This window comes from Letharia lupina (genome assembly GCF_014066315.1).
Source record: "Letharia lupina isolate WasteWater1 chromosome Unknown contig_5, whole genome shotgun sequence".
In the NCBI taxonomy this organism is placed as follows: Eukaryota; Fungi; Ascomycota; class Lecanoromycetes; order Lecanorales; family Parmeliaceae; genus Letharia; species Letharia lupina.
The window spans coordinates 1021221-1046851 of NW_023502974.1; the positions used below are offsets into that span (position 1 = coordinate 1021221).

Consider the following 25631-nt stretch of genomic DNA (forward strand, 5'->3'; position numbering starts at 1 on the left):
GTTTTGTCGTTTGGAAACCCAACGAGACCCTAAAGCAATCCATTCACGCCCAACATGGCACCAGCGGCTTCTCTTCAGACGAATAACCATGCAGATGGCACCATTAATAGTACCACATTGAAAGCAACCGCGCCCTCATTCCACCCAACAGGAACCCCAGATCCATCCAAATATCACGCTGCCTCGACGAACGAAGCCATTAGCAGTGAACACACCCACGCGGCCCACAACTACCATCCTCTTCCCATCGTCTTCTCCAGAGCTGCAGGCTGTTCTGTTTGGGATCCTGAGGGCAACGAGTATGTGTGATCTTCCTAGCCGACTTCCCTATTCGATACCAGATTTCGACTGGCGAGACATTTTTCAAATGCAAAAGCTCCTCTTACTCCCCCAATTTGTCTTTTGAACCAAGTGTTTGGCCCAAAGGAGTCACGCTGACTCTAAGATGCGTAGGTATCTCGACTTTCTCTCGGCTTATGGCGCTGTCAATCAAGGCCACTGCCATCCAGAATTGGTCAAAGCCTTGATTGAACAAGCATCAAGGCTGACACTGAGCTCGCGAGCCTTCTATAACGATGTTTTCCCTAAATTTGCAGAATTTGTTACCAAATTCTTCGGATTTGATATGGTCCTGCCAATGAACACTGGGGCCGAAGCGGTCGAGACGGCCGTAAAGATCGCAAGGAAATGGGGATACAAGACGAAAGGCATCCCACCAAATGAAGCATTGGTCTTGAGTGTAACGGAGAACTTCCATGGCAGGACAGTAAGCGATCTTTTTAATCCTGTGAATCGATTCTGGGTGCTCATAGAACTCTTTTAGTTCTCCGCAATCTCCATGTCCACTGATTCTGAATCTCGAGACAATTATGGCCCTTTCGTGCCGAATCTTGGCTCTCATTGTCCTAAGACAGGGAAGGATCTTCACTATAACGACATTGATGGACTCAAGTCTGCATTTTTGGCACATGGGCATAAAATCGCAGGCTTCCTGGTCGAGCCTATCCAAGGCGAAGCAGGGATCGTTGTGCCTGCCGATAACTATCTCAAGGACATTCGAGACCTCTGTGACAAACACAACGTACTCATGATCTGTGATGAGATTCAGAGTGGTATTGCAAGGACTGGCAAGCTGTTATGCCATGAGTGGAGCGGTATCAAGCCTGACTTGGTGCTTCTGGGCAAGGCAATCTCCGGGGGCATGTACCCAGTGTCGTGTGTCCTGGGCTCGAAAGACATCATGCTGACGATCGAGCCTGGCACTCATGGGTCAACGTACGGTGGAAATCCACTTGGTTGTGCTGTCGCTATTCGAGCTCTGGAAATAGTCAGAGATGAGGATATGGTCAACCGTGCCCAAGAACTGGGCGAGCTATTCCGCAATGGGATTGAGAAACTCAACAATCCAATGATAAAGACGGTCCGAGGCAAAGGTCTTTTCAATGCCGTAGTCATCGACGAGACGAAGACAGGAGGCCATAGTGCCTGGGATCTGTGTATGCTGATGAAGGAGAAGGGCTTATTGGTGGGCAGAGCTCTGAGGATTGCCCATGTGAAGAATAGTGGAGATGCTGATGATTCGAAGGCGAAACCGACACATCAGAATATCATTCGCCTCACACCTCCGCTTGTCATCACTGAACAGGAGATTCAGAAAGCCTTGAAGATCATGGATGACGCAATGAAGGAGCTTCCGTCTCTGAAGGGAAAGGAGGAGGACGAGGTGATTCCGGAGCCAGAGAAAAATGTCAAGATCATGGTCGATAATTAATCATATGAGGCTGGAATCGAACAGAAAATGCCTCATTGCCGTGGGATATTATTGCATTTCGAAATCGTATTATTCTACATGGACATCAGTTGGGGGAAAACTGTGCATTTGCTTGAGAGATCATCGGGAACGGAGCAGCATTTGGTCTTGATGATACCAGATAGTTAGAGCACCAAGAAAATGAGTACTTTAGTAATGTAGCGATCTTACCTAGGTAATTTATGCCAAGCTCGGCAGACGCGTCGAATGTAACTCATTCGGGCTTAGCGCGTCATTAGCGTCTTGAAGATGAAAATAAAATCACAATCTGCTTTCAATTTCTTTTCCTTCCGCATCAAAAAAGCAACGGAACCAGCCACGACCATTGTTTAGCCGAAATGGATTCTACAGCAATGTGTTGCCATGTGACATCGCGTTACAGTGGTTCCGGAGATCAAGTTCAAAGCCCGGATAAATAGGAAGTTTCCTTCTCGATGAGTCTTTTTTATTAAGGGCGATGGGATGGGAATGTCGATAGATGGGCTACATGCTTTCAGTCTGGGTGTTTAGTTCGCGTTGTCAGTTGTCAGTTGTTCAGTCTTGTGTCGACTCATTAGATGCGTTCAATGCCAAGTACTAGAGGAAAGATGGCGTGTCTGCTGCATCACGCGTTCGTTCGTGCTTTTAATATAAATTCAATCGCTTGCGGCCTGGCTCGGGAATGAATACGGCTAACTTTTCTTTCAAAACTGGCAATCTCTCATTCCTGCTGTTTGTTGTGATGTTTTCGTGCCTGGCATTCCTCGCTTGGGATCTCCAAGATATGCAATTAACAGCACGTCTCCCAGCCATCACTTATAACTCGACTGCCGTTTCGAGTCTTCAGCTTTGCTTCCCCACGCTCTTGACCCTGCATCTGTTCGTCTTTGCTGCAAAACCATTTAGCTTTCCTACAGTCGCTCCTTTTTCGCATCGAAACTCTATCCCATCCAAGTTCCATCCAAAGCCATCAGCCCGTTCAATCGCATCATCATAACCCCCTCGACCAATAATCCGTTGACCCGATAATCGCCATGAAGCAGACAGCTATCGCCGCCGCCGTTTTAGCAGTCGGTGCCACGGCGCAGAACTCGACGTCAACAAGGACTGAATATTATAACACTTGCTCGCTCTCCTCCGGGGGAATTGTAACGGCCACCGCCACACAAACCTACTGCGGGCCATGCGAGGCGGCGGGCATGACGACTTTTGCCGGTGGATCTCTCACGACGTACACGACTAAATTCCTCCAGGTTTGCCCCACCGGTCTTGCGGAGGCAACCTACACTGTCACCGAACCCTGCCCAAGCACCGGTCTTGCACGAGGATCTGGCTATGTTCCACAAGGATTCACTGTAACGACTGTGCCATGCTCTGTCTGCGAAGCAGGCAAGTCACAGTATGCGCAGACCACGCGCGGCCCCGCTCTCGCTTCCGCTCTCGCTGCTCCAGCACCGGCCCCCACAGTCCCAACTGCGCCAGCCGAACCCGCACCACCTACTGCTGCTGGTCCCGCTGCCGCTCCCGGTGCGCCTGCTGCTGCTGGCGCCCCTGCTGCTGCTGGCGCCCCTGCTGCTGCTGGCGCCCCTGCTGCTGGTGCCCCTGCTGCCCCTGCCGCTGCCGGTGCCGCATCGCCCGCCAACGCTGAAAACGCTGCCGCAGCTCCTGGTGCTGCATCTCCTGCCGAGAAGGGTGCTGCCTCTCCCGCCGAGAATGGCGCTGCATCTCCTGCCGAGAATGGCGCTGCAGCTCCCGCCGAGAGTGGCGCTGCATCTCCTGCCGAGAATGGCGCTGCATCTCCTGCCGAGAATGGCGCTGCAGCTCCCGCCGAGAGTGGCGCTGCATCTCCCGCCGAGAGTGGTGCTGCATCTCCTGCCGAGAATGGCGCTGCATCTCCCGCCGAGAATGGCGCCGCAGCTCCGGCTGGATCGTCTGCCGGAGCCCCTGCATCTTACCCACTTCCTTCTCAGGCTGGCCAGGTCGCCCTTGCGAGTGGCGCCCCAGCCTCCAACGGTAACAGCACTGTTCCCTTCAAGGGTGCTGCGAGCCTAGTTTCGGCGATCGAGATCTCATTCTTCATAACGGCACTGGTGACTCTCATTACTGGATTCGCTTTTGTACTATGATCAACAACACCAAGAAGGATCAATAGCTACGCTTCGTTTTTGGTTTAGGTATGCTCCTTTAAAGTGTTCATTATACCTGGCATGTGTTAACCTCTTTACCCTAGGCGTTGATTGGATGCGTCACTGTTGTATTCGATTAAGGTATTGGTTACCATTGTGGAAGCTGGACTGAAGGACTCTATTTACGTGGGATGATACTCTGATGTTACAATAATTATCAATACTATTATCTTCACCCCTTCTCATCTTGACCGATCTGTGGTCTATGCTCATCAAATCTGATCACAACATCCAGTGCTTTGTTGTCCCTTTGTCACTACATGGTGACTCAACCAAGATCTTGTGGACCCATGATGTAATCTTTGTTCTTTATCCAGCAAGTCATTGTTCATAGATTGTTCATAGATTGTTGGTAACAACACCTCTTTGTTGCTGTTTAAGCCACATTGCTCTTCAACCCTTCAACAACCCTTCAACAACCCAACCACCTTGCGCTGCAATCATATCATCGTTGATATACTCAGACAGCCAGTGTCAATTCGCAGTACATCATCATGGCGCCCGGCGCGTCCTCCATCAACGACGGATTCCAAGATTTCTATGCGCCACGTACCACAGAGCCCTCTTCAACATACCAACAACCGTCGATGCCGCCGGCCGAGCATCAAAAACCCCAAAGGTCGATCGGACTCCACAACTCCCGAGGTCCCGTGGATCGTACCAAACCTGACGACGACGATCAAATACAAACAGGCTGTTTCAGGGAAATTAAGAACTACAAGGCTGGAGACGAGTTCCTTTTGCTCTGGAAGTGGGTAGATGACTTCATGGACAAACGGCGAGCTAAGATCAAATCCAGCAAGTCACATAATGTCAACACGTCAACTTCACGACAACCCAAGTCAACTCCCTCTTCATCACGCAAGGCCCGTCAAGTGCCCAGGCCAGCAGTCACCCCATCACCGGAAGCAGTGAGAAGACAGGCTACAGACAGAGAAGACATGCGTGAGTACATCGCTCAACGTCATACGCCGTGGGGCGAGCTCATTTATTTGTACCGAAATTGGAAGGACCAACAAGCTAAGAAGAAAGCAGATCAAGCAAGACAGAAAAGGGGCGAGGAGATCGCCAGGAGCCAGGCCACCGTGAGAAGGGACGAGTCACCTCGCGGTCGCTCAACAAACCGACGTGAGCCTCCTCGAAATGCCCCGTCGCCACCAGATCAAGATCATGCGGCCGACTCCCAGCCAGGCATAGCAAGGAAGCCAGTTCCTATCTACAACAAGAAGAGAGGGGAGGTTCAAAAGCACGCCGTCAAGATCGCTCAGCTACCTCCAGGACATAACAGCGTTCATCTTCAGCACACCCCCTCGAACAACTATCGCGCCAGACCTTCGCCTGCTCGTGGCCAGAAGGACAAGTTCAATCGCAATACACATTTTTCCGACTTCCTTCACCAGGAGCATAACGCGCCGTCCGCTCTGATGGGCGAAACGGAAGGGACCTACGCCGGACCAGGTGAAGACGCCGATTTGGTGCGCAACAGCCACTTCTCATCAGTCCTCGATCCCGCCAAAGCGATCAAGAAAGCCAAAGAAGCCGAGAAAGCGAAAGGCCCCAAATGTTACATCTGCGGGACTGCGTCCACGAACAGCCCCGGAGGCTACCGCGACAATATCACTAACCTGTGGGTCTGCGTAGCTTGCCAGCAACAGGAAGACACTTGCCCCGTCCAATGCACCGTCTGCGGTGCAGATTCCCCTGATACCGGATATGCCCGTAATGGGTTGTGGATGTGCAAAGCATGCCGAAGCCCGACTACGCCGAAGGAGCTGCCGCCGTCGCCAAAGTTTTCTCGCAAAGCCACATCAAAGCCGAAGCCGGCGTCAAGGCTCAACGACCATAGCTCTCATGCTTCGCTAGCCAGTCACGCTGTGCCCATCTCGGAGTACGACAGTGATCATCTCTACTCCGACGACTCGTACGAGACACGCGCGACCACGCCCCTGTCCCAGAGGCCAATCGGACTCGGTATCACACTCCAAGACTCGGAAGAGGAGGAGGAGGAGGAATTCCGGCCCATACCCCCGCTCAAAGACAGCAAATACTACCAAGATTCCCCGACCCTCCCAGCCATGGACTACAACCGATCCTACCTCCGCAAACCGGGCACGAAGCACCCGTACGCGCCCTCGTCGGCATCGACAGCATCAAGGACAGCCCCAGCCTCCTTCGCTCCCGACCTCCCCGGAGCCAAACCCTCCAAGAAACAGCGCCGTCAGCAAGACCGGTCCTTCAACCCGACCACTTACCCATACCCGTCTCCCCCCGGCACGCCGACGCCGCTCCACAAGCCGAGGCCGGCCAGCAGCGTCTATCCGACCGACGAGCCCGCCATCGACTTCCCGTACCCGCCTCCCCCGATCCCTCAACGGTTTTCGCATCGGCCGAAGAGGTCCAGTTCCGTCAGTCCCGGAACGCGTTCGAAAGCGGCCTTGGCTCGTACGGAGCCGGCGAGTCCGAGATCGCAGTCGTCGCCCGTGAGCACGGAGAGTGGACGGACGGGACTCAATAGACGCTCCTCGTGGTATGATTTTTGGAAGCCGGTTTTTGAGAAGCCGGGGGAGGGAAGCCCTTGAGGAGGGAAGAGATTGGGGTGAGTGAGATTGTTGGACATAGCTAAATTAATACTAAGTTTGTAGCCAGATGAAAACCATAAACACATTAAAGTGACTGGAAATCTTGCACATATTGAGACTCCAAGGATCTTCTGAGACTCATATCTGATGTTTCCGAATTTGAGAAAGATTATACCCGCACTGGAACTCCAGCCTCTTTCCCCCAATCTGCAGGTCCTCAACATGCTGTTCCTCGCAAGGATAGGCTAGACTCTACGAAACCCCCAGTGAAGGTATTTGACACCACAGCCGCGCCTGCGAAGTGGGAAAAAACCTCTTGTTCCCACGTGACAAAGAGCAACTGCAAAGACAAATGGTACGAATCCTGAGAGTTGAACGACTTAGCACACTGAACCGCGACCCATACTGTAAGCCAGTAAGCCAATCCATTAGTAACCTCGGTTGATCCAGTCTCAGAGCCATTCCTGCCTTGTTTTATAGTATTCTAAAGCACTCCTGATATACTTTTCAAGTATGAAGAAAGTCCCGAGTAGTAGAAGAAGATGCTCGGAGTGTTCGATGACGATGGTGTCAGGATGGCGTGTGATATTTCGCTACCCATGAGGTCACCCCTCTTCCCTCAATCGTACAGCCAGGCGAAGCAACACTCAACCACAACGGGACCATTAGCGTCACCGCCGCTATCTGAAAAATGTCCACCGGCTGTCCGAGTCGTCATTTCCCGCGTTCTGGGCGATCTGTTGTTGGAAACTCCGCAATTCGAAGACAGTCCACGGTTGGCTGACCGCGATGATGGGTACCGCAATGAAGAGCATGATCGATAATCGCCTGATTCGACACTGCATTAGCGCCTGCAGTACAAGCTGTCTCGATCACATTCCACTCAGTTGTTGAAATGAGTAAACCTTTTTTCGCACCTACCCCACTCGATCCAAAACTCTCCATCATCCTGCTCATGAACGGATAGATATACAGCAACCAACATAGTGCGAATAGGAGAAACCTCGATTGCTCTTTGCGGCTTTGCTGGCCCTTGGGAGTACTGGCGTGGTCCAGCTGCGGCTCACGAAGGAGGCCAGGATTGAACGCCACATACACAAGTGGGAGAATGGTCAACAAGGACACGGCCCAGGCAATCTTAGCGGTGCTATCTCCCATACCGCTGGCACTGATCCCGAAGTCGAGGCGGGTGAGTACGACGATGCAGGCGAGTTGGATGGAGAATGTGAAGAAGACGGCACAGTCGTTGAAAGAGCTGCAGCCCCATCCGCTACGGAAATGTACCGATCCGGCAAATAGGGGTGATCTGCATTCGTTCGTTGTTCGTTCTTAGGACGGAGAGGATGTATAGCAAGGATCATTGATCGAGGCATCGTTGTAAACGATGTACACTGAACGAACAGGCTGCGGCCAAAAAAGATGGTGGCTCAACGCCAAACCGAAGATAAAAGAGAAAGCCAGTGCTCGAAACTCCTAATGGCTCCTGCGACTGGAATGAAAGAGGTAAAAGCGAGCATCTCGAAAGGCACTCTCCGTGGGATGGTCTGTAATCCATGTGTGGTATACAATGTTGCGTAGCGATGTCACGAATCTCGGAGTAAAGGTTCTCTGACAGGCTCTGTCGTTAGGTCCTGAGGCGTTGCAGCATCGGTGGAAGATATTGGGGAACAAAGTCCATTGGAGGGTGCGTATTACTCGCACTGCTCCTCATGACCTCTGCAGCTATTTCTGCGAAATCAATTCGCTTGTGATTGCTCGAGAGTCCCGTCGGGGTTGGAAATCGAGGGAGAAGACATCGTCTGCACACGTAGGGAGCCTTGAAATACTTGATTTTCGCTGTAGCTGCATAGAACGCATGGACGATACAGAGAGACTCTTATGCCCATCATCTCCAAGGAGCGTAAGGCGGCGTGCATTAGCCTGAATCATCAAGAGGTGTTCCCATTGGACGCACATATGCAGGTGCTCGTTTTCAGTAGGCCTCGGCGATTCTGCAGCCTTGCTCTACGACTCGGTTCATGATCCCTTCTTTTCTATCTTGCGAGAACAACTCTCAGACCTGAGTTTCAACCAGAATGCAATACTGGCTATAAAGCGGTATTGACGTCTCAATGCCATCCCGATTGCATCTGCCACTTCCTTGAAATTCTGATCTCACACTCACCACATCCCCAAAGCCTTTTATAGATCAGCCTTCCACCACTCAATTCACAACAACCCCAATTTCCTCACCATGCGTCTCAACAAACTCATCCCGTGCTCATCATCGTGATCACTACCACTCTAGCCCGCGAGACAGGTGCCGCTGTGGCCTACTACGCACAGAGGATTTATTGCCGGCTTACGTGGCTATCGTGGGTACTCGTCAGTCTAGAGGATTCAGACTACATGAATATAGATGGTTCCCATTGGATGCACATATGCAGGTGGGCATATTGGTAGGCCTGGTGCTGTGAATAGGGTAACGTCAGCCTTGTTTAACTGGAAAGAGGAGTTGGGGTAACAGAATACCATCGTAGTTCATGGGACGGACACACCTTCCGAAATGCCAAAAGCAGAGAGCTGCATTAGTCTAACTCGCGGTCCTCTTGAGCCGTCAACTCATCTCTCATCTCTCACTTCTCATTTAACACCCCTCACAACATCTCCTCCTCACCTCCACCGCACTGCCTCAACCTCCCTCACTTGAACCATTCAGCCTCCATACACACCTAACCCACGTCCAACCACACCACACCACTCCCATCAAACAACGACAAACATCACCATGCGTCTCACCAAGCTCATCCCAATGACCACCATAATCACTTCCGCCCTCGCCGGCCCCGCCGCCTACGGTATCTGCCAAGCAGGATGTGCAGGCGTCGCCGTGGCTTGCTATACAGCTGCTGGAGCAATCATGGGCGTGACGGCCGGAGCTGCTGCCCCTCCTGCAGTCTTAGCTTGCAATGCAGCCTTCGGATCTTGTCAAGCCGCTTGTGCTGCTGCTTTGGTCATGCCTACTCCTTAGGCATACCCTCCAGTATGACAAGGTATGGTTTTCTCTTTCATGAAGACATGCTTCATCCTATCTTGCTCATAGATCCTTACTTCTTGGGCAGATAATCAGACCAGACAAAGTATGGCGTGTTATAGGCGGAGCCTTGTCTGATTTGTCCATGGACCCGGACGGTTGCGGGTGGTTTTGCTATTTTGTGGTATCGGCCGTGGCCAAATATTAGCTGGGGGGGTTCAGCTGGTTGGGTCAGGAGGTAGGTGAATTTATAAAAGCTGGATGTGGCGCGAGAGCACAGTAATTCAATCCATGCCTTTGAAGCTCATGACATGCTGCACACCACTTTGAGCTTTACCCTTATTTCGCTTCCTTTTCTTCTTCTTCTTCCTCTTGCGCTGCTCTTCCTCACTGCTCTCCACCGAATCAGCTCCGCGGTCATCCTCATCACTGTCAAACCCATTGGCCCTCTTGCCATTCCTAGCGCCCACTTCCTCGTCTTCATCCTCTTCGTCCTCTCCATTATCCAATCCATAATTGTCCTCCCAAACCTTGACAATCTGTCCACCCCCACTAATCATCCTTCCCCCAATCTCAAACCCCAAACCCAATACCCCCTCCACCTCATCGTGTCTCACCTCCGTCTCATGTAGTACCTTCGGCTTTTTCCTGCCCATATCCACAAATCTGACGCACCCATCATCCATTCCCACTGCCACCATTGGATTCTCCCCCATAGCGGCCAGCACATCAGCACTAGCCCCCTTCCCCACCACAGCAACGGTCTGTTCATTATCGTCCCACGACCCCACCTGCCATATCCGTAGGACTCCCTTCTCACTCCCAACCACCAGCTTCCCATCCACAATGCAAGAGCTCAGTATCTCCTCTCCCTGATCCTCGCTCTTAATCAACACTCCTTTTCGTATGTCCATTATCGCTATGGTACTGCCGCCTGTGGAAGCCCATTGTTTGCTGAGTCCGCTTCTGGAGTTTTCAGTTGGCGGTAGTGGTGTCATAGAGGAAACATAGTCGTCGTGTGGGTGGTGCGTTTGTTGTGGTTTGGAGGATGCGAGGGTGGAGTTGGCGCGGAGGTCGTAGAGGTAGACGGCGGAGGAGTCCGTGGAGAGGAGGAGGGTTTGGGGCGTTTGGGCGTGGAGGATGGAAGTTGGATCAATTGAGTTACTATTATGGCCCACAGACACGTTAGAAAATTCAATCGAAGCGCATGAACCAAGTGGGGGTGTAAATATACTTGTGTAGCGGTACGGCGATTTTACTCGCGACCTGCCCCGTCTCTGTCGCCGCAACCTTCACAATCCCATCCGTCCCAGCAGAAAACAGTTGCTCCCCATCATGATCGAAGCATAAGCTGCGACAGCTTCCTTTATGACGACGCGTACGCCATGCGGTCTCGATGGTGCTATTGCGCGCCTCCTTGGGGTCCGAGGAAGGGAGGCGCTGGAGTTGAACATGGCCTGAGGCGAGGCCTAGAGCAAGGAGAGGAACGTTGGGGTGAATGGCTTGAGCGAACAGATCGGAGCGAATGGGGTAGGTGCAAATGGAGCTAAATGAGTTGGACATCGAAGGAAGGTGGGAGGATGTAATTGTTTACTTAGTGGTTGCTTCAAGTTTGGTGGCAAAGTATGCAGGGCCCCTATGTTGGTCAAAGTGAATGTTGTCGTAGCTACCAAACATTCTTATACTAACTTAGCTAAGATACTACCGTTTCAATGCTAACATAAACACGAGAAGCAGCCTGCTCCCCACATATTCAACGTCCATCGATTCGCCCATCTGAAGTATTCTGAAGGCTATTTATTTGTTCTCGTCTTCTTTGGAGCCATCCTCTTCGTCCTCTTGCTTCCCTTTGCTGATGAGGAAGGCTCGTCGTATGCTTCCTCCACATCCTCTTCCTCTTCAGGTGGTTCATATATGTCCTTGCCCCTAGCAGACCTTCTCGTAGGCGCGGTTTCTCTTTTCTCGGCTTTGGGTGCCTTCGCCTTGAGCTTAGGCTTCTTCTTGGGAGACTCGAGGTCTTCGCTATTTGACTCATCTTCCTTCGGAGGTTTGAATGTGTCAAATTTGCGCTTTGGTTTTTTACGACCTGTGGCCTTGCTGGCCTCTGGCTCTTGAGCTGCGTTCGCATCTTCTGCTTCGTCCTGCCCACTTTCCAATGGGGCAGCTGTAGCTGAAGCTTTCTGTTTACTCTTCTCCCCTGTATTAGGCATCTCCGTTTCTTCTTTCGGACCCTCTGGTGCTTGCGGCCTGACGACGTCGCGGCTGTTGTTTCGCTTCTCCCTGATGCTTTTTGCTTCTACCGGATTTAATAACAAGAATTCCGATACGCTGGTCTCGCATTTGTCTGCATGCTTAGTTTTGGCCTGTACCAGAGATTAAAACAGACCTCGAATTAGATGGATAGAGTCTCACGTTAACACTCATCTTGTCCACGCTCTTCAAGCAGACATTGCAGTATCGTAGTTTCTTAGGAGCTTCAGATTGACTTGGCTGTTTGGGATCTTCATCTACCTGTGCCTCTGTCACCGGTTCTTTCGTCTGCATCCCTTCATCGAGGCCTGAACCAGCTTTTGAACGCCTTTCGAGTTCCATCGCCCGGTCTCGCAACGAGTCGCGCTCCGCTGTGATACTCACGAGGTCCTCCTGTAACCGGTCCCACTCGTTTGCGGCGTCTTGGAGGTGCCTGACTTGTTGCTGCAGCTGGTCACGCTCCGTTGCCGTGTCTCGAAGATCCCTGACCTGTTCTTGCAACTGGTCACGCTCCTTTACGATTCTTTCGAGATTTTTGACCTCTTCTTGCAGTCGATCACGCTCCTCTTCGGTCTCTTCATTATCGCGATGAACGGACTCATGCTCCTCTTGTTGCTAGTTGCTGTCAGCCGCTGTACTAACTCCGGATAATTACCCTTACCTTGGCCGTCTGGGCATACATGTTCGTGTGGCAATGTTTATGTTGACAGATGCCATCTTCAGCGTGTTCTTCTTCAATGTGGAGTCGCAGATGTTCTGAAATGGTCTAGTTTTCATCAGATGATGGCTTGCAAATCGTGACACTTGGGCTTACCTCATAGCTTGATTCTGTCTGGTTTTCACCCAACCAACTCGTACAATTTGGTTGCGGGCACTTTTGCGGGTCTGGCTGACGAACAATCTTCTTTTGATGTAGCTTAAGGTGGTCTTGTTGTTGCTACGGAGAGTCAGCATTATGAAGTTTGCAACGGTTAGCGCATTTTTACCTGTTTCGTCACCCCTGCCCAGTCCTGGGGACAGAATGGACAAGAGGATTTCAGCTTAGCTCTGCTCTCTGAGGTCCTTAGCCGCTGCTCTAAACTGTTCATTTCAGAAAGCTTCTCCTCTGCAATTCTCAGCCGCTCTTGTAGGCCATCAGTCTCAACAACGCTCGCCTCTGCAATCTTCAACCGATCTTTGAGCTCATTTATTTCAGCATTAGTGAGCAACCGTGGATGTATCGAAAGAAAATCTGGACCTCCGCGACCCTCTGTTGCTTTGATGGAACTAGGTTCAGGGAGTTGACCAGTGATCAAGCCACCGAGGATATCTGATGGTGGCTGATCAGGGATGCCCAAAGCGTTTATGGATCCTTGATCAACATATGGACCTGCTCCTGACGGTGCTTGAAGCACGTCGGGTACTTCTCCGGGACCCGTCTCAGACTTGGCATTCCCATGCCTAGGAGAGCTGGTACTTAGGGAGTCGGACCCGTCTGTTACATCCTCGAAAACGTCGCGAATGAAAATCTCTACAGGGTGAGAATCCGATTTCACTGGGGTACCCGAGAGCTCAGCAAAGATTTTTTGGATGTTGTCGTCCACCACCACGTTTGAGTTACGATCGAGGCCGAAGGCGCCGTGGCCGGGTATATCAAGGCTCAAATTGTTCGATTTCGGGTACGCAGACGAGTCCCAATCGAATAAGAATCTAAGTGCCTTTTCGAAATGCAGATTGTTCAAGTACAAATCTCCGGTATTGTGCCAATTTGCCGAGCAATAGCAGTAGCCAACGTTTGGGCGCACTATCTTCAGATCATACTTCAGTTCGCCCACACCACCTGAGTCAAAGCCTGACTCCAGGTTCCACGAAGACTGATACCTCGTGGAGCGAATCCGAAACTTATTGTCTGGCCGGCCAAAAACTGGTTTTATGTTGTCCTGAAAATTCCGATTTGAGGCCCGAGATACAGAGACAATTTTCTCTTCGCGAATAACTTTCCCAGGACCCAGGATATCCAGGAACATGCCCCAAATTTCGGTTGGACCCTCCTTCGCTTTCTCTTCCTCATCCTCTTCCTCATTCCCAACGAGCCAGCAAGCCATGGCATAGAGAGCTCTGTGGGTAAATTCTCTGAGATACATGCCTCCTCTGTTGAATTGGAGTAGGACTTCAGCCTCAAGCGGGGATTGCGCGAAAACCGGTGCTGCACTTGTTTGAGAACCCGAGTCGATGTCATCAGTAGGTTGCCTTTGAGTTGGCTCTCTTCCCAAACCCGGCAAATTGATGTCATTGTAACGGTCTAGGAATCCAAGCGCCTGTTTGTTTTGTGTATTGTGCTGCTCCCCAGCTCCGCGCTGTACCTTCTCTTTCCGTTCGTTCTCTAGCATCGCAATCTTGGCTTTTGTCGTTGGCGAAGGTGGATTTTCGTCGAAATGTTTGCCCCAGTCGATCGGTTGTCCAGCGGTCACAGGATCCAAATCACCTGGTTTCGTCCAGAAATGAAAGGAAGGTAACTCATCGTGAGCTAAGGCAATGAAAAACAAATTGCGTAGGGTCTTCTTCTCATCGTCGGCTCCTTTGTCAGCTGCTTTCCCGAAAGGGACTATGGAGCTCAAGGGAGGCCGGGAGATTGGCTGATCGTCTAGAGCAGCAAGACACCGAGTTTCGAAGTCGTAAATGTCGCCCAGGGTGATAATTGCTGTCTTGGGGTTCGCATACCCCACGAAGTCGGAAGCACGAAAGATTTTGCCTGACCGGAGGAATCCCGATAGAATACCCTTACGAGCATCCTTGATCATCTCATAATTGGGCTTCTTGGGGTCCTTGTCCCGAGGCACACGTCGCTCTCCCACAAGTGTTTCGAAGAATTCAGGAGGAGCAGCGGTAGCATCATTTTGGCCAGATTTCAAACGGGGCTCTAAAGGCAAAGTGAGGGGTGTGGCAGATTCGCCGAAATTGGACTTCAAGAGTTCAGAAAAACCCAACATGGCAGCGAGTTCAATGTTTTGCAAACATTGATCAACGCAACGCTAGATCGTTCAATGTGGCCATTCTTGTTTTTGTAGTGATGCGCAGCGGTCGGCATTCTTGTAATCGCAATCATAGAGAAAAGATATCGATGGGGAGAGCTGTCTGCAGGCAGGCTTCTGACAAAGCCAAGTTGGAGCCATAGACAATGAATCAAAGACAAAGGATACGAATGTAACATGCAGCACCATGCTTGCGGTGAGATGCGCTCAGAAACAAGCCCAGAATGACGCTTCAGATTAGGAGATTGAGGAACGAAACAAGCCAGCCGCATCTGGCATCTGAGACAGGTGCAGAATGTATAGCTCAAAGCACTCATGGTGTTATTCTTCCTCTCTCCTCGATCAATCTGATGTGACACTCTCTACTAGAGTCTCTGACCGTGAGACGCTGTATGACTTCTGGCAGCATTGCTGTCTCTTGTCTATTATGAGGCACTGCGGATGCTAAGACATTTGTAGCCTGCTGGACTTGTAAGGAGGGGGACCGGCAGAGTCCTGCAGTTATACCCATTGTTCTATCTACATTGCAATAATACGGCCTTGATTGTAGCAAATGAACCTTGTGCCCGGGGAGCCTCAGTGCGAGAGTGCCTCCTTAGGGTCCTCGACCAATGGAGTATGTCCTACACGAATACTCTGTGCTGTCAACAAATTGTGTTAGATGAACGCAATCTGAAGAGTCACTTTATTTGAACAGCCCAAAGTGCTGAGTGCTCACCCGAGATCTTGAAGCATGGAGCAATGGGTTCGCCGCAATCCATTGACCCTTCCCGCTACTCTGCTCGGTCTTCAACTCGCAATCACCGTCGGTCTCAAGCTCTATAAGATAAAGACTGGCGGAGCCCAAGATGAGCAAGTTGTGCCTTCCCCAAGCAAGAGCTTGTTGCCAAAGCTTTCACCTGAAGAGACTGCAAGCTGTCCATACCCACCGGATGCCTATCCAGGTACAAGAGATGTCGAGTCACCCTATGGAAGCTTGAGAGTCTACGAATGGGGACCAGAAAATGGGAGAAAAGTGTTACTTGTACATGGGATATCGAATCCGTGCATTGCATTGGGAGCCGTTGCGCATGGCCTGGCTGACAAGGGGTGTCGAGTGATGATGTTTGATCTTCCAGGTCGCGGATATTCTGATACACCTGTCCCTACTCCCCATTCAAACCGCCTCTACACCACTACAATCCTTTTAGCTCTGACCTCGTCTCCTCTATCATGGACAGGCAATGGCGAGACCTTCTCCTTGATTGGCTACTCCCTAGGCGGTGGAATCGTCGTCAATTTCACTTCTTACTTTCCTTTCCTTATTTCTTCCTTGGTCCTCCTCGCTCCGGCTGGTCTTGTCCGCCAGAGCCGTATTACTTTGATGAACAAAATACTCTACAATACAGGATTGATCAACGAGACAACTTTAGAGAAGATCGTTATAGGTCGAATGAGACGTGAAGAACTACCGGCAAGGCCTACTAAGCTAAAAAAGAAGCCATCGATAGGAACCGCTATTGGAGAGGAGATACCAAAAGAGAGAGAAGAAGATATACCCACCCCACCATCTTTGTCACAAACTAGGCCTAACATCACGATCTCGGGAATCATAGTACGTTTACATCTTGCAAGTCGCAATGATGGTTGAATTATCTGATTTCCTTCAGCCATGGCAGCTTGACAATCATCCGGGATACGTCAAATCCTTCATGTCTAGTATTCGATATGGGCCAATCACCGGACAACATGCTGACTGGCAACGGATTGCCAAACGATTGGCTGCACAGAATGCCTCCATGGAGGAGAGGACTGAGAAAGAAGGTTTGCAGAACGGCAAAATACTGATCATAGCTGGACACAAAGATGCAATCATTGTCGAAGACGAGCTGGTTGCAGATGCTACAGAAATTCTAGGGGAGAACAGTGTCAGATTTGAATTCGTTGACGCAGGTCACGATCTGCCTGTCTCTAAGAGCAAGGAGATACTTGGATTTATCTCGGCCTTCTGGGAGGAAAGTTCCTCGACGCCAAGGTCATGAATGCGCGAATAGTTCAGAACTTCGATTCACTTTCTTTCTTACCCAAGAGTTACATATCCATGAAACGATTCGCCCTTCATAGCCAGTGGTTCCTTTCTCTCTGCTTACCAATCTCAAATTGCATTCCTCCCCAACTTGTCGTGAACTTTGTGTGCTATTTCTTGCTACCTGATTCTTTGAGTTTGGTGCAAAATGGTCTCTCCGCTCCCTTCCGAACGAGGCGTTTAACGTGTAAAGGTATCTAAGATTTAGCATCCGACTAAAGATGTCTAAACGTGAAAATGTGCTGTTCTCTACACTGACTTGTTACGCTCGCCATGATCGGTCTCCTACACCGTCCAAGGTTTTGGGAAGCTCTGGTCTCCGCACATGCTAGAAGGACATTTTGGGCGAGCTCGGTCCTACGGGAGAAAATAAGAAGCACCGCAACACCATTGTACCAGCGCCATTAGGAATCCAACCTAATACGAATTAAATATCTCCGCCAAACACGATCACAACCAACAGGTCTCCGCCCTCGGACTATGACTACCGGGGAACATTTCGCTTCACAAATCAATGCGTCGCACGGGATTCGAACCTAAGCCCTCGTCAATACCGTTCGACGGAACTTTAAAACCTATGGCTAATAGGGCTGCCAGAAAGTAAGAAGCACCGCAACACCATTGTACCAGCGCCATTAGGAATCGAACCTAATACGAACTAAATATCTCCGCCAAACGACGGGTGGATATCTGAAGTTGAGCTTTGAATGAGCTATGGCGATTCGATTCAGGACATCGCAGGCAGAAGAGTCAGATGCACAAGGGGATGGTTGACTCTATATTAACCTGGCGGCTGATATGCTATACTAGTAAGACACAACTACGTGTATCTCTCTGACACTATTGTTGAGGAGGACGTGGCAGATTCAAGTGGGCTTTAGTTGCTCAAGCCCGAAGTCAGAAAAGCCCAAAATACGTGCTCTGGCTTGAAGCCACAAACTCTCCCAATAGTACTAACATAAAACGACCCAAACCCTCGCTCAAAGATTTCCTACCGTCCTGCGACGAGTGCAAATGGATCTCATCTTTTACCCCCCAAATTACGCCTATAGTCTCACCCTCACTCTCACCAATCCTCTCACTGACCTTAGAATGTCCCACCCGACCCCCTCCCCCACCCGCCTCACCACGGATACTCCCTTATCCCCAACGCAACTCACTCCCGACACCCCCTCATCCTCCACCTTCCCTCCCATCCCCGCCCGCAACCCCAGTCGTGACAACAGCAACAGCGAATCCCAACGCCCATCCCAGAACGAGGTCACGCTACAACAAGCACTGGAGCAAGGGCCGGTCACAGTGCCAAAGAACCCGAGACGCTTGTCGGAATTTGATGCAAATCTTAGTAGACGCGAGAGGAGGAAGTCAAAGGCGTGGTCGGGCGAGAGCCAGGGCGTTTCAGACGGCTATGGTGAGGGAGAAGGGGAGGGCGCGAGACGGAGATCAGGGCCGTTGGATGCCGAGGAGTTGAAGGTGTTTGTTGTTGAGAAGCTGAGGCGGGTGAGTTTTTACACTGTTTGGGGGGTGTGGTGGATGGGATGCTGATGGTTACGCTTTCTTAGATATCAAGGCTCTGGTCCAACTAGTCTTGATGGAAGATGCTGGGCGCTCATGGCAGTTCTTTCGTCTCGGCCAGGAAGAGACAGCTGGCTTGTCCAGTCATGGTTCCCTTGATCCAGTCGATATGAGCCGCGCTCTCGGGAGCCTTGCAGACTTTGAATCTTGTACTGAGGGCGATACTGGTCCCGCTCACTTCAGGAAAGGGGGTCTTTAGCAGAACGCAATAGAAAGTTACTTCACTGTAGAGAGCACCTAGGATAACCACAGAATAGTACAATAATCTAAAGTGTGCAACCCCTTCACTGTCTTATATGGAACAAGATCCATGATGGGGCCGCCTAGCATCAACAGAGCTTCTCACAACGTGGCCCACGCACTGACAAAGGAAAAGGAGCACTCGCAAAGAATGATGCCAACCAGAGTTACGAGAGTTACCGGCGCTAAGTCTACGAAAGCTTGTAGCATAAGGTAGATAGCGAAGATGTGTTCACATAAAGAGTAAGGAGACTGGCAATTGTATATATAGATAGTAGAATGTGTATGAAGAAGACAATGAATCCATGTATTCGGCTGGATAGGAGGTACGAATGCGTACGCGGAGGATGGTGGGGAGGTAGGCAGAGAGGAAGAAGAGGAGGCAAAGACAGGGTAGAAAGGGGCAGGCAATGATGATGTTGGAGCAGATGTTGACTCTGACATGTTGTAGGGAGACGTATAAGCTGGCGAGAGGTGTTCAAACGTACATCCGAGAACGGAAGCCCGCCTTGAGATACTTACCGCTTGGTTCAAGTCGAGATTTTATCAAAAGTTGGAAATGTCCTCACATCATTAGTCCGCCGGGACTGTCTTTGTCACAGGCAGGTCTGAGGGATGGAGATGCCTCGTGGTCACTAACGCACAAAGCCCCTTGTCTCGCTCAAAGCAAGGCAGGTTCTGAGGTGCTGAGATACGAGGCACTGGGTCTAATCTTGCGCTTAGCTTGTGATCTACCAACAATGGAGAGTATGTTGGAGACGTTGTGTGTCCTGTCCAGTAGCGCATGGTGTGTCTAATAAGTGAAAAGCACTGAGGAGAAAGCAAGACAGAAGAGGTATATTCGGACTCCCTGTAGCGCCAACGCTATGCCAACTCCCACCCGAGTGCTTGGAATAGAATACTGTACACTGCTTCTTGACCTCAGGCGTGGCCTAGATCACCAGGACTCAAGTCACTGGCTCCCACTGATTCCGATGCTTTACTCAACTCCATGCTCTTGATCGACCAACCAGCTTCCTCTTTGACCCAGTCCTTCCTCTCGCCTAGGACTGCGATCCTAGCATCTTTCATACCTTCCACGAGGTACCGCTGAGCGACCTCACGTATCTCTTCTTTCTTGACGTCCAACAGCTGCTCGCGCTTAGTCTGCTCCATAACCTCATCCACACCACTCAAAAACCTGGTCATGCCCTCCTGGCTGACGCTTTCAGGAGCGTCGACGCCTTGAAAGACGCTCAACTTCGCTTCCTCGAGGTTTTGATCTGTCCACTCTTTGTCTCGAGCCCACCGACCTGCGTCCTGCATGACCTTTAAGGTGCTCTGTGGATTGGGATCTCGGTAGCTATAGTAGCCAAACAAGCCACTCAGACCTCGGGAGTAAGCCCCACCGCCATAGGCACCACCCTTCTCACGAATCTCGTGATGCAGATGTTTGTGAGTGAGGAGTTGAGAAAGGATCTGCAACGGGCCACCAGAAGCGTGAGTGTACGATACGGTAGGAACGGCGAGGGCCGAGTAGTAGACTTGATATGGTAAAGGGAAGAAGGTCGTCGGTCTATATTTCTCACCGGGTATAGACCCCTCGTCTTTGGGGATGCTGGTAGACTGAGGGAATCCCGAGAGAAATTGTTGCAGTGCTGCTTCATTGGAAGAGACGGACTCATGTCCACACGTAAGTGCTGCTCGGAAGGTTGACGAGTTGGAAATAGCAATATGTTGGATAGCCTTCAACTTGGCAATGACATCGCCGAAACCCTCAATGGGAGATCTGTTGGCTAGATCTCCGGTGTGTTGAATCTGTGTCAGACCTCCAATCTGTTCATTCAGTAGGCCATGTCCGGAGAGCCCTGCTTCCGCATATCTACGAGCATAGGAATGTCCAGAGCCTGAGACAGCATCCAACGCACCATTCGCGTCAGCTTGAAGCAGCTGCCTGATTTTGCTTTCGGCTTCCGGACCATCGAAGTTCGTCTCCTGGAGAATGGTCCGGAGCAATTCATACATGGCAGGCACATTACTGTCCAGTGCATATCCAGAGAAAGACAGCCCCTCCACGGATGTCCTCATATCCGTCGGCGAAGGTGAAGAATGGTAGGATGTACTTATCCCGCCGGTCTTCAGTTTGATGAGATCTTCAAGCTGCTCCATGCTCTTATCTTTTGTACCAAGCCGCATGATCGAGTCATTGAAAAGCGGAATAAGCATACGTAGCTCTGACGGCAGGCCAGCAAACGTGTTGATCGCCCGAAAATAGGTCAGTCCGTTCGTGCTGGCTTCTCGCCATTGGATCTTGACATCCCCTAGCGTTGAGTCTCGGACTGGCTTCTTCTCCATTTGACGTGGGATATCTTTAACATGGACACTGGGCAGACAGCTCACATCTTGATCGCTCGCGTTCTCTTGAACCTCAAGTAGCTCGAGCTCACGTGCTGTAAGCTGCTTTTGAGCTTCAGCCTCTCCGCCTGCCTCCCTAGTCACCTCGGAAATCTTTACCGCCAAGCGCGTAGCTTCCTCAACGGCCAATTCTTCGCCGTAAGTATCTAAAGGCTCCATGACGAAAGTCAATGTACGATCATTGAGAAGGTACTTTTCAAGTAAGTCCTCCAGGTAAGTCCCTTCGGAAAACCGTTGCTTGAATGCGGTTACAATATCATTCCAAGCTAGAGCGTCGAATGGATCAGCCCCATTGAACCAGCCTGGCTGTACTCGTTGCATGAGACCCATGCCAAAGCTGGCTGTTTTGTGCTTCAGAGCCAGCTCAAGCTGGTGCAAATAGCCGTCCACCTTGGCCTTTTCGAAGCGCTTTTGATGGACTTCACGCAACTTAGACTGGATAGCCTCTTTAACCTTCGGAAGATCTGCCTCTCTTACACCATTGAGGCCAATCGACAAGATTCCTATTTTACCGGCGCTATCATAGCCGGTGTTTGGGCTCCAATCTGGGCCTAGACCAGCTTCGATAAGAGCTTGGTACAATGGGGAACCGTAGCCATCAAGGAGCAATGATGACATGATGCCTAGTGAGAATGTCTCCAGTATGTTCGAAGTATCACCCATCAGCCAAGAAGTGGATGTCTTGTATTGCATGTCTTTGTCCACCAATGGATCAGCAGGTCCCTTGACAGTGTAGAATAGGGGCCCATTATCTAGGCTCGTTGGTGTCTTGATGGATGTGTCTGCGTGTATCCTTTCAAATCGGTCCAACTGCTGGCCCATTTCTTGCAGATGATCCGCAAGAGGCGTGTCGCCGTAGGTGAATATTTTAGCATTGCTCGGGTGATAATTCTTCGAATGGAAATCTTTTAAATTCTGGTAGGTGAGATCAGTCATTTTCTGGGGATCGCCGCCTGAATAGTTGATATCTGGAAAAATCTGATTTTGGAACTTGATGTAATACAGATAGCTTGCGTCTGAAACCATGCCTTTCATTTCATTGTATACCACGCCCTTGAAGACCAACTTGTCATCTGTGCCGCTTTCGGCGTGACCATTCGCGATGGCTTTGGGATTCTCAGGTCCGATCCGCCAACCCTCCTGAGTGAAGTCATTCTCTTTCAGCAGGGGATGAAATGTAGCATCCAGATAGACAGACAACAGATTTTTGAAGTCCTGCTGGTTCGTAGTAGCGAAAGGATAAGACGTGTGATCGGAGGACGTGAAGGCATTCATGAAATTGGAGAGAGACCTGGGTAGCATCTTGAAGAAAGGATCTCGAACAGGATACCTATGTCAAGGTCAGCTCATCGCCTCGAAATATGCTTGGGCGGACATACTTCTGACTTCCGCAGAGCGTGGTGTGTTCAAGGATGTGCGGAACACCTGTATGATCTGGGGGGTTAGTCTTAAATCCAATGGAGAAGACGTTGTTCTTGTCGTCTCTGGCAACGTGCAGATATTCCGCTCCAGTCTTCTCATGCTCGAGGTGGAAGGCTGTAAGCTGTAACTCAGGTACGTGCTTCTTGCGCTTGAGCATGAACCCATGCATATTTTCTCCGAGCTGTCGAGACTGGTCGAGACTGGTCACTGATGCAAACCCACGCCGAGCCCGTGGCGGCGCAGGATGTGTGCATCGTTGCCATGGTGTAGGCAACCCCTGCTTCCACCGTGTCAACCTAGAAGACACGCGCAACATCTCATGATTCGTTACCTAGGAAGAAAAGTGTCGCAAGATCTGGGAGGCATCAATTTGGACTTTAGCATCTTTTCGGACTAGTGGCGGGTGACTTCTGCGGCTTGGCGAACGACTCGAGACAGTTCATGACATGCTCTCTTTTCCCTATCCTGGATTGTCGATAGCCATACACTACATTTTTTGAACAGAAATAGAGGTCTACTGCCCTCGAGTATCCATATCTAAATACTGGGCTATCGCTATACGCCACATGTTCAAGAAACCCTCGGCCCTCGCCTCCTCCATGTAACCGAGATCTTCGCCTGCCTAAAGTCTGGCATTCAATCAAAGAAAGAAAGTCATATTCGCAAGAAGTCAATTGCTATTGGGCTTCAAACTTGATACATAAAAGGCTCTGGTACAGAGAGTAGCGTTCAAGATAGACCAAGATCAAGCGCAGGGAAGCAGACCGATTGCCGAGACAGGGGCACACCGAGACAGGGGCACAAAGAACAAGCAAAGACAGCCGGGTGTCCGCATCATAGCTCACTTTACTCAATACAAGACAAATGACAGATGAACGACAAATGCACATGAGGATCTGGTCAATCAGAAAGTGATCCTCTGGACACACCCAGCCTTTTCTATCAAATCAACCATGGCGGGACATGCATCTCAAGCCCCTACAGCTCCAGCGAGCTCACGCCCTTCTCCAGCGGCAAACCACAATCCATCATCTGATTACATCAATGGCCATGGGACTCTACCAGACGCACCAGCGCCAAATGCAGCTCCCGCAGCTTCGACCGGGAAGAAAGGCAAGAGCAAGAAGACAACGGATCCCAATGAGACAGGGAAGCTACTTGCGGCAAAGATCAATCAACTTGAGCTGGATGCTGCTGGAGAGAAGGATCAAGAGGCCGAGATTGGTGGGTACACTTTTACTCAAGAGTCAAAAGAGACTGTACTTGCTTCAATGAAAGAGCATGATCTACCACAAGACATGATTGCTGAGGTGGCGAGAGCCCTTGATCTGGGGCCTGAAGCCACACGGAGTGGACAAGGACTTCCAAGCCTCAAGACTATCGAGACGCTCGTGGCCAAATTCTCCCTCAATATCCCAAACCTCAGTCTAGCCCGCGCACATGAGAACTTGTTTGCCAGACCTCTGCCCATGAATTATATGGATCGACAGAAGCTGACAGAGATGCCCCTTGGGCTTATTGCCGATATAGAACGAGAAGTCAAAAAAGCAACCCGAGACTTATCGAACCTCTTGACTGGCATGGAAACACCACTTTCCAGACTTGAAGAAGTGCAAAAGAGGTACACCGGGCTGCTGGCTGATATGAAGCGCATGGAACGGGATAACACCAAGAATAAGAAGCGTGCAGACCTTCTGCAGAAAGAGAAGGACCAAGGACGGTCAGAGCTCAGTAAGACCAACAGCATGAAGGAAAAGCTCGAGAAGCTGTGTCGGGAACTTCAGCGAGATAACAAGAAACTAAAGGTTAGCTCCAAAGTACCCGCGCTCGCTTTGGGATCAACACTGTAATTGACACATTTTGAAAGGACGAACAAAAGAAAATCGAAGACAGCGAGAGAAGGAGTCGAGAAGAGTTCAGTGACAGAACCAGCAATCTGTATTGGGTAATCGACGATACCATGGAACAAGCAGAGAATCCAGAGGGTCAGAAGATCAATGTTGAGCAAGATGAAATGTATGCACTTCAGCCTGAGTTTGCCTTAATGCATTTGCAACCGGTCACCTCAGATGCTAACACTCAAGTTTGCTTTAGGTTCCGGCAGAAGTTCAAATCATTCACCGAGCAGTATGAGCTCCGGGAGCTTCATTTCCATGCCCTGATGCGGACCAAAGAGTGCGAAGTCCAGTTGAGCCTGGCACGTGCCGAAGAGCAACGAAAACGTGCTGAGGATGAAATGAAAAAATCACGAACACTCAACTCCCAGGTCTCGACATTCTCTCAAACCGAGACTGAGCTTAGGAGTCAACTGAACATTTATGTTGAGAAATTCAAGCAGGCAGGTCTCCCTTTGCCCAGTTTATTGGACGCGATTCCCTTGGTCTGCCTTTGCTTTCGCTTTCGATTTCAATCTGCCCCCCCGCAAGCATGTTGATGTTCTCAGATTTTATCCTGCATCGTAATGGCGGCTGGCGGACAGATGGTCTTTCTTACTACAATTCTGCAGCCAAGCACCCTTTGTTGTCCTCCATCTAACGTCTGTACCTCAGGTGGAAGAAACTCTCAATAATTCCAACGAGCTCTTCCTGACCTTCCGCAAGGAAATGGAAGAGATGTCCAAGAAGACCAAGCGTCTAGAGAAGGAAAATCTCAACCTGACCCGCAAACACGACCTCACCAATCGCAACATCCTTGAAATGGCGGAAGAACGCACCAAGGTCAACAAGGAGATGGAAGCCCTCCGCAAGAAGAACAACACTCTCGAGAGCGTGATTCGTCGTATGCAGGACCAAGGGCGTGCACCAGCGGGCGCGGGAGCACTCGAAGGCGACGAGGAGGGCACTGAGAGTGACTATGAGGAGGACGACTACGATGAAGAGGAAGGCAGCGAGGAGGGCGAATACGACGACGATACTGAGGAAGAGGCTCTGCAATCGCAGGTTGGAGCTCTTCCTACTTTCGGACCCGTACCGCCACCACCTCCTTCGTCGCAGGCTCAAGTCAACGGCAAGGTCAACGGAGAGATCAACGGAGCCACTAATGCTAAGTCTATCGTTGTGTAAGCTTCCGTGTCATGGTGAGATTTAGCCATGGCTTCCATAGCTGGC

General features: G+C 50.6%; 9 protein-coding genes across 9 annotated transcripts; 6 read left to right on the forward strand and 3 right to left on the reverse strand.

The window, feature by feature from the left end:
• Positions 1 to 54: 54 nt before the first annotated feature.
• HO133_008560 (uncharacterized protein) lies at positions 55 to 1771 on the forward strand (the record flags this gene model as incomplete). The annotated part of the gene is made up of 3 exons (XM_037299426.1): positions 55 to 299; positions 454 to 766; positions 824 to 1771. The coding sequence occupies 3 exons, from the start codon at positions 55 to 57 to the stop codon at positions 1769 to 1771; spliced, it is 1506 nt and encodes a 501-aa protein (XP_037155427.1).
• A 1052-nt stretch (positions 1772 to 2823) lies between these two features.
• HO133_008561 (uncharacterized protein) lies at positions 2824 to 3915 on the forward strand (the record flags this gene model as incomplete). The annotated part of the gene is made up of 1 exon (XM_037299427.1): positions 2824 to 3915. The coding sequence occupies one exon, from the start codon at positions 2824 to 2826 to the stop codon at positions 3913 to 3915; it is 1092 nt and encodes a 363-aa protein (XP_037155428.1).
• A 554-nt stretch (positions 3916 to 4469) lies between these two features.
• HO133_008562 (uncharacterized protein) lies at positions 4470 to 7853 on the forward strand (the record flags this gene model as incomplete). The annotated part of the gene is made up of 2 exons (XM_037299428.1): positions 4470 to 6455; positions 7551 to 7853. The coding sequence occupies 2 exons, from the start codon at positions 4470 to 4472 to the stop codon at positions 7851 to 7853; spliced, it is 2289 nt and encodes a 762-aa protein (XP_037155429.1).
• A 1998-nt stretch (positions 7854 to 9851) lies between these two features.
• Positions 9852 to 11130, reverse strand: HO133_008563 (uncharacterized protein; the record flags this gene model as incomplete). Its single annotated transcript, XM_037299429.1, has 2 exons — positions 9852 to 10731; positions 10802 to 11130. 2 exons carry the CDS (start codon positions 11128 to 11130, stop codon positions 9852 to 9854), a joined length of 1209 nt encoding a protein of 402 aa, XP_037155430.1.
• Positions 11131 to 11360: 230 nt separating this feature from the next.
• Positions 11361 to 14786, reverse strand: HO133_008564 (uncharacterized protein; the record flags this gene model as incomplete). The annotated part of the gene is made up of 4 exons (XM_037299430.1): positions 11361 to 11930; positions 11980 to 12432; positions 12632 to 12754; positions 12804 to 14786. 4 exons carry the CDS (start codon positions 14784 to 14786, stop codon positions 11361 to 11363), a joined length of 3129 nt encoding a protein of 1042 aa, XP_037155431.1.
• A 775-nt stretch (positions 14787 to 15561) lies between these two features.
• Positions 15562 to 16849, forward strand: HO133_008565 (uncharacterized protein; the record flags this gene model as incomplete). The annotated part of the gene is made up of 2 exons (XM_037299431.1): positions 15562 to 16422; positions 16478 to 16849. The coding sequence occupies 2 exons, from the start codon at positions 15562 to 15564 to the stop codon at positions 16847 to 16849; spliced, it is 1233 nt and encodes a 410-aa protein (XP_037155432.1).
• Positions 16850 to 17985: 1136 nt separating this feature from the next.
• Positions 17986 to 18479, forward strand: HO133_008566 (uncharacterized protein; the record flags this gene model as incomplete). The annotated part of the gene is made up of 2 exons (XM_037299432.1): positions 17986 to 18393; positions 18456 to 18479. 2 exons carry the CDS (start codon positions 17986 to 17988, stop codon positions 18477 to 18479), a joined length of 432 nt encoding a protein of 143 aa, XP_037155433.1.
• A 1150-nt stretch (positions 18480 to 19629) lies between these two features.
• On the reverse strand, positions 19630 to 22693 carry HO133_008567 (uncharacterized protein; the record flags this gene model as incomplete). Its single annotated transcript, XM_037299433.1, has 2 exons — positions 19630 to 22432; positions 22482 to 22693. 2 exons carry the CDS (start codon positions 22691 to 22693, stop codon positions 19630 to 19632), a joined length of 3015 nt encoding a protein of 1004 aa, XP_037155434.1.
• A 784-nt stretch (positions 22694 to 23477) lies between these two features.
• HO133_008568 (uncharacterized protein) lies at positions 23478 to 25586 on the forward strand (the record flags this gene model as incomplete). Its single annotated transcript, XM_037299434.1, has 4 exons — positions 23478 to 24329; positions 24392 to 24540; positions 24619 to 24862; positions 25074 to 25586. The coding sequence occupies 4 exons, from the start codon at positions 23478 to 23480 to the stop codon at positions 25584 to 25586; spliced, it is 1758 nt and encodes a 585-aa protein (XP_037155435.1).
• Between the last annotated feature and the right edge of the window lie 45 nt (positions 25587 to 25631).